The 7,189-nt window shown below is 40.4% G+C and overlaps 1 protein-coding gene across 1 annotated transcript; it reads left to right on the top strand.

Annotated features, from left to right (window-relative positions):
• The first annotated feature begins 2,151 nt into the window (after nt 1-2,151).
• On the top strand, nt 2,152-6,147 carry FOXI1 (forkhead box I1). The gene is made up of 2 exons (XM_032803691.2): nt 2,152-2,761; nt 4,171-6,147. The coding sequence occupies exons 1-2, from the start codon at nt 2,191-2,193 to the stop codon at nt 4,722-4,724; spliced, it is 1,125 nt and encodes a 374-aa protein (XP_032659582.1). The 5' UTR covers nt 2,152-2,190; the 3' UTR covers nt 4,725-6,147.
• Nucleotides 6,148-7,189: the final 1,042 nt, after the last annotated feature.

The following is a 7,189-nucleotide window of genomic DNA, read 5'->3' as shown; positions in this document are numbered from 1 at the left end:
ACGCATTTTGTAGCCATAGGGTAATTAGTTTGTAGGGTCTAACATTTTCCATCTATTTCACACTAGATCTTAAGTACTGATAAGTTTTTAAAGTGGCACTCGTACAAGCAATGCTTTTTCCAGCACTCAGTTGTGTGAGTAAGGATTGTTTGTAGGATAAAATTTGTGGGATTGCAGAAGGACTTTTAATATATATTTATACATTACTGGATTCACCAGGAAACTTGCAAACAATTTTTCTCAGCATTTTACTGGGGGTATATTAGGATTCTCACAAACTGAAGATTTGTTGCTAGTTAACTTTGGGAACATATAATTCATGAGAGCAAGCGTTCACTTTTTCCCCCTCCCTGAAAATTGCTTTAAATTCAGCCCACACTTCTTCTGTACTGCCAGCCACACAGGAAAGTCTGAGGACTACCCCACATCTGCGGCGAAAGTTTGCCTGTTTTGTGTGGCCTGTCCCATGTTTATATAACTTCTTATCCCCCAGCAAGTGTCAATGGAACTGTTCAAATCAAAATATGCACTTGTTTGTCAACGCTTGCTCCTATTGGGAATGGCTTAAAAATCAAGGCCAACAGTGGAAGCAAGCAAAATAATAGGTCCATTCAAAAATAAGTGATGCTGCTGGACTAGAAGTTTGGCTTGCCCTGAATTAGTGTGTATTCCTGTATTCTTCAGCTACTACTCTGAGCTTCTCTATTCACTGCCATGCAAACATTTTAAAGCACTTTACAAGCATTACATTAGTGAAAATTCCCAACACCCTTATGAAGAAATGGAGGCACAGTAAGTTAAATGACTTGGCCAGAATCACACAATTTATCTGTGGCAGAGCCAGGAATTAGAAACCAAATGTCAAAGGCCAGACTTCTCATTAATCACATGAACCCAGTGCCATCTAAAAGTCATCTTAACACAGCATGCTTTAAATATGTTCTTTCATTAATAAGGACTTTCACATGTCTTTGAATCGATCAAGTAATACATGCATTACTCAGGAGGACTATATTTCCAAAGAATGTGGGTAGGTTTCTGCCAGGTATTGATGAATACATTTAGAAAGAAGAAAAAAAATCTAAATCTTATTTACTGCTTAGTCCCTGGAGAGAAAGTACACTTCGGGTTTTAACCCCTAAGCAAGCAATTTAACAATCTAAGGGCTAGCCACATGCTGGCAAAAGTGTTTGGGGGTTGCAACTCTATTCTTCCTTCTTTGTACATACAAGCTGCCAATTAAGGTTTTTTTTTTTTTTTTTTTTAACAATTTCTGATTTTAAGGGATCAGTTCTATTTAAAGCTCTTTAAATGTATGATGGAATAGGAGCTTTGTTAAAAGTGTCTCTCTTCTTCCTGGAATTTCTGTTAAGGGGGTTCTAAGGGCAGATGATCTCCTGATCAGATAACCCCTGAGCCACACAGGGCAGATCCTTGACTCCATACAGTTCAGCTTGCAGAATCAGGCCAGAGAAGGTAGTGTTATGGAGGAAGCAGCAAATATTACTTCCAATCACTTTTCACCTAGGGGCAGTTATTGCACATAGTTTGAGTAGTTTTTACTCAAGCGCGTAATCCCACTGAACTGAGTGAGACTGATCACATGAGCAAACATTTGCAGAACCTGTCATTTTCTGAGTGCCTGTAAATCTAGAGGGAATTGTATAGTAGCGTGCAGTTAAAATTACAAAGGCAAAGAAGATACGACCTTTTATGCTGTACCTACTGTTTACTGCACAGTGAAAATGACTTTTGCATCTTAAAGTGCTACACACAGCTGGACATAATTGTTGCCTTTTAAAAAAGACGCACTACAAGCTAGTATTGTATTGTAAAAGAGTAGGAGAAGGTGGCTTTTACTTTGGTTATGAACTTTAACTTCAAAGCACGTTAAACTTTTTTGTGTCAGTCATATTAGTGGAAAATTCCTCCATTCATTTAAAAAGATAAACAGTTGTAACTTTCACATTTGGTTGATGTGACATAAATTACTGGCCTGGACTGCCAACATTCCAAAAAGGATATCTCTCTAATCTCCAGCCAGTCAGGGCAGACTGGGCGGAGCACGGAACACAAACCTAAACATTTACAGGTGCATAAGTATATGAGGAAGGGCACAGGTGATGCACCTGTCTCGGGAAAGGGCTAACCCAGGTGTGTTCTAACTGGGTAGACTGCTAGTGCTAGATTATGAGCTCGTTTGATCTGCAGACACACTCTCCACCACGCTGCAGCCCGCAATTTCCAAATATTGGCCAGGAGCCTCCCGAGATGAACATCTATTATGAAAACTTTTTCCATCCACAGAACGTTCCTAGCCCACAACGACCAACAAACTTTGAATCTGGGGACTACACCACTCCCAACCCTTACCTCTGGCTAAATGGACCCTCCATTACCCCACCATCATACCTACCAGGATCCAACACCAGTCCTTTCATCCCTCAGTCCTATGGGATGCAACGGCAGCTCTTGCCTAACATGCATGGTTTGGGGGGTACTGATTTGGGCTGGCTCCCTCTCCCTTCCCAAGAGGAGCTGATGAAGCTGGTGAGACCACCTTATTCCTACTCTGCGCTTATCGCCATGGCCATCCATGGAGCACCGGAGAAGAGGCTAACACTCAGCCAGATCTACCAGTATGTGGCTGACAACTTCCCCTTCTACAACAAAAGCAAGGCAGGTTGGCAGAACTCCATAAGGCATAACCTGTCTCTCAACGATTGCTTTAAGAAAGTGCCCAGAGACGAAGATGATCCAGGTACATTTTTTAAGTATTTTCTCTCTCCGGTCCCCGCCCCCGAACGCTTGTATATATTTTGTAAAAAGACACAATGGGCCAGATTCTGGTCTCACCTCAGTGTAAATCCAAAGTAATTCTGCTGTCTTTGGCAGAGTTGCTCTGAAATTCACACCCATGTAGCTGAGATCTGACTCTGACCCACAGTGTAGCTAATGATGCATGCCTGGCACAGGAGGCAATTTTTCTCTGCTGTAGTTTTTCCTGAATATTGATCAGTGTGCAGAGCACACATGGCTTAACAAGCACACAAGCAGTCTAGTTGAGCAAGAGACATTCAAAAGCTATTTGGCACATTGTATGTGAATCAGTAATTAATGGAAATACATTAAGACAAAAGGAAATTGTCAAGGAAAATTCATTTGCTTTATGGAGTCAACAACAATGCTCAAAAACAGAGAAAGGTTTTGTTTGTTTGCTTTGCTTGGTTTAAACAGTCAGCTTTTAAACTAGAAATAGCATCACTGCTTGCCTGTCCCCAGACGCTTGGCTGATTTTTTGACAGTGCTGTTCCTTTATTTTTTGTTAGCCAGCAACATCTATTGGTGTCAAGTATCAGAGGGGTAGCCGTGTTAGTCTGGATCTGTAAAAGCAGCAGAGAATCCTGTGGCACCTTATAGACTAACAGACGTTTTGGAGCGTGAGCTTTCGTGGGTGAAACTGCTGAGCTTCAGTTCATTTGCAAATGTGACACCATCAGCTCTGGACTAAAAAAGACTGTGAATGGCTTGCCAATTACAGAACCAGTTTCTCCTCCCTTGGTTTTCACACCTCTACTGCTGGAACAGGGCCCCATCCTCCCTGATTGAACTAACCTCATTATCTCTAGCTTGCTTGCTAGCATATATATACCTTCCCCTGGAAATTTCCACTACCTGCGTCTGACGAAGTGGGTATTCACCCACGAAAGCTCACACTCCAAAACGTCTGTTAGTCTAGAAGGTGCCACAGGATTCTCTGCTGCTTTAACATCTATTGGGACATATTTGAAGCCAGCTGAATGACTGTGTGTGTCACTGTGAGGCAAATTCTGCTCTGTCTAGCAATCAATGCTATGCCACTGACCCTATGGGGCTGCAAGGATTTGGTCCCTGTGCTGCCAACACAAAGGGTGAAGTCCTGAAGTTTATACTCAAGTAAAATTCCCATCAACTTCATTAAAAGTTTTACCTTGGCAAGAACTGAGAAGGATCTGGCCCAAAGATTCAGCCTTTGCTGAAGACCAGAGACTTCTTCGCAGGATATCAAACAATTGCTGTTTTTTATTATTATTTTTGTGAAGCAGAAAGATTGAGATTAAACCCAGAGGATCTATTCTTTGCTGCCGGTGTCTGTCTTTCTATTTAGAATCTGCTTCTCTCTTTTAACAGGAAAAGGGAACTACTGGACTCTGGACCCAAATTGTGAGAAGATGTTTGACAATGGAAATTTCCGTCGGAAGAGGAAAAGGAAGTCTGACATTGGGTCCAGCACAGCATCTCTTGCATCTGGTAAATCAGAGGACAGTGCCTTAAGTGGCAGTCCCAAGGCTGCCGAACACCAGGATCTCTTGGAAAGCTCCTCACCTGGAGCTGACAGTTCACCCGACAAGAGATCTTCTCCATCATCTTCCAGCAGCCCCTGCTTCAACAACTTCCTTTCCAGTATGGCTGCGTACGTTAATGGCTCTAACTCGGTGAGTCGATCCATTCCTTTGGGACTCAGCGCTGAGCCCACTGACAAAATGGGACAGAATATGGTAGGCTTCAATTCATACGCTACACTTTCTAATATCCCCAGCCATAGTGGGGCAGAATGGTCTAATTCAATGGCTTCTAGTCATCTTGGCTACAGCAATTCAGTTCTCAATCAATTTAATACCCATTTCTACAGCAGTATCGGTGCAAATAACACCCTGTATCCTAGAGAGGGAACTGAGGTTTAAACAACAAAGGAGGAAAGAATGAATGTGTGAGAGAGGAAATGGTCAGTTGGTAGAGGGCTGCTGTTAGCCAGTCATCTCTGAGACCTACATTACCACCTGCCTTAGCAGCTGAAAGTGAGAACCCCAAAACTTTTATCTAGGAGACTTCCTCATATCACAAACCACCCCACACCTTTAGCAGCTCCTCTCATGACAGGCCAGGGACTGGAACAGCAAGAGTATTTCAGGTGAGCTTTGTGGGGCTCCGTCACTCGGAGCTCCTACTCTACTATTCAATGGCCATCCTTAATGAACTGCCAGTTGTCTTAGGCCTGGTCTACACTAGTAACTTTTACCCGTATAGCAATATCACATAGGGGTGTGATTTTCTTAGTGACATTTTAATATCTGCAAAAGCCCTAGTACATATGCAGTTATTTAAACACAAATGTCCTTTTCTTAGTACAGCTCATTTCGTCTGGGGAACTGGTATAAGCTATACTGACACAAAAGTGCTTTTTCAGGTGTGAGCAAAAGATTTGACAAGCTCTTGATTAACTAGACAAATGTTACCTCAGTATTTGTGCTATTCCCTAAGTAAATATATGGAAGTACTACATATGCTGAGGTAGCTACTTAAAGACAACCACTGTTCCTGCCTTCACCTACAGCTAAAGCTATAGGCCAAATTCTGCCATACTTCATGCCCCAATGGGGCATAAAACCAGGTATGAAGACAGAATTTGGCCTTTACGTCCATGGGCAGAAAATTCATCCAGAAACAAAGGGGAAACAACAAAAATTAGCGATGTTTACAGTCAGATTTCATATTTTCAGTTTTAAGTACATGCATAGGGTCAGATGCTGCTTATCTTATGGGCTCACTTGCAACCTAATGCCCATGGGCCTACTTATGTAAGAAAAACAGGATTTGTGCCATGTCATATATTTTACATACCTGAGTTTTCTGCAGAAGAAAACATGTTTGTTCCAGTGTAACACTAACGCTTGTACTGAACAAGCATCTGAACCTTGAGTGCTTTTGTATAGAAAGTCTAACATATCACTGAGCTTCATCAAAGACTGCATCTTCCCCATGAATTGATTGCAGTCACTGAGGAGGAAAAAACTGTTTACTGTACAATTGTGTTTTGTAAAAGTCAATTAAACAATTATGTCCAAGTGTAAGTATTATTGAATAATGCTTCTTTTTTTCTCATGATCTTTTAAAATATTCTCTGTCTACTGTAGTCATACACAAAAATCCAAAGTTTAAATAAAGGTTTTGCACCAAAAGATGTTAGTTAATTTCCACAACTGTATATTGTAATATACAAAACTGAATATTCTACAACACAGTCCTCTTCAGCTATTTAGTTATGCTCTGGCAAACATTTCAAGATGGCTGAGGAAAGATTTTCAATTAATATATTGTGACAAACACCCTACTGTGCCTTGATTTTTTTAATATGTACTTTCTTTGCGGTTTCATTATGGGACACTCACGGAGGTATTTTCAATAATAAAACATTTGTATGTAAGTGAGTGTGTGTGCAATGTACTTAACGAATTTCAAATGCTAGACTAGTAAAAATCAACAGTCAATAAGGGGAAAGTGAATTATTCTGATACTTTAAAAATTCAGCTTTATGATGTTTTAACTTCTGCAGTATAACTTAAGAAACACATTATAACAGCCCCATAAGGTCAAATGGTTAAACAATTGTATGTCTAAGCAACTAAAATTTGCATGCCTGAAGTATTATGCAAAGAAAGGCCACACACACAGCCATTACCAAACAAGAATTGCTCTTTTAGCTTCTGCACTGGAGCTAAGAGATGCTAATCGTTTACAATTATATAAATTGCACTTATTTTCCCATGTACTAATTGTCCAAAAAGTTACGCACATTATATTTTTTTTAGCATTTTTAGTATGATTTTCTGTGGCATTATTTGCATTTTTTGTTTGTTTTTTAATAATAGGTTCAATTTTGCAATCATCATGGTGAGATTCACTTGAAATGAGCCACAGCTAAATGCAACATTAGCACATTGAAATCTAATGCAAATAATATGCCCTGAAACACAGCTGTGGGCAACATTTCCTACAGAAATAATTGGTCTCAGTTCTGCAGTTTTCTGCAGAGTCATTCAGCACATGTGAAATGTGTGGTGTTAGCAACAGGTTTTGGGGAGATATTGCATCATACAAACAGTCATCCAGAAACAGTCTCCACTAAGCTCTTCCCATTAAAATGAGAGGCAAATCATTCCCAGGGAGTGTAAGATGGGAAATGTAGGGTCTAAAAAGTGAATGCATGATAGAAGTATAAAAATATGCAGAGACAGCATGATGATGCTAGGCAGAAACAAAAGGAAGATTCCAAACCACAGAGAGCCATTCATTTTTATCAATCTGCATTGTCTAAAATAAATGAATGATTTCATACAGAGTCATTAGCCTCTGCATCATCAATGCCTCA

Source organism: Chelonoidis abingdonii, chromosome 7 (genome assembly GCF_003597395.2).
Source record: "Chelonoidis abingdonii isolate Lonesome George chromosome 7, CheloAbing_2.0, whole genome shotgun sequence".
Taxonomy (NCBI): Eukaryota; Metazoa; Chordata; order Testudines; family Testudinidae; genus Chelonoidis; species Chelonoidis abingdonii.
The sequence above is the reverse complement of the archived record's forward strand: the minus strand, read 5'-3'. Positions and strand labels throughout refer to the sequence as shown.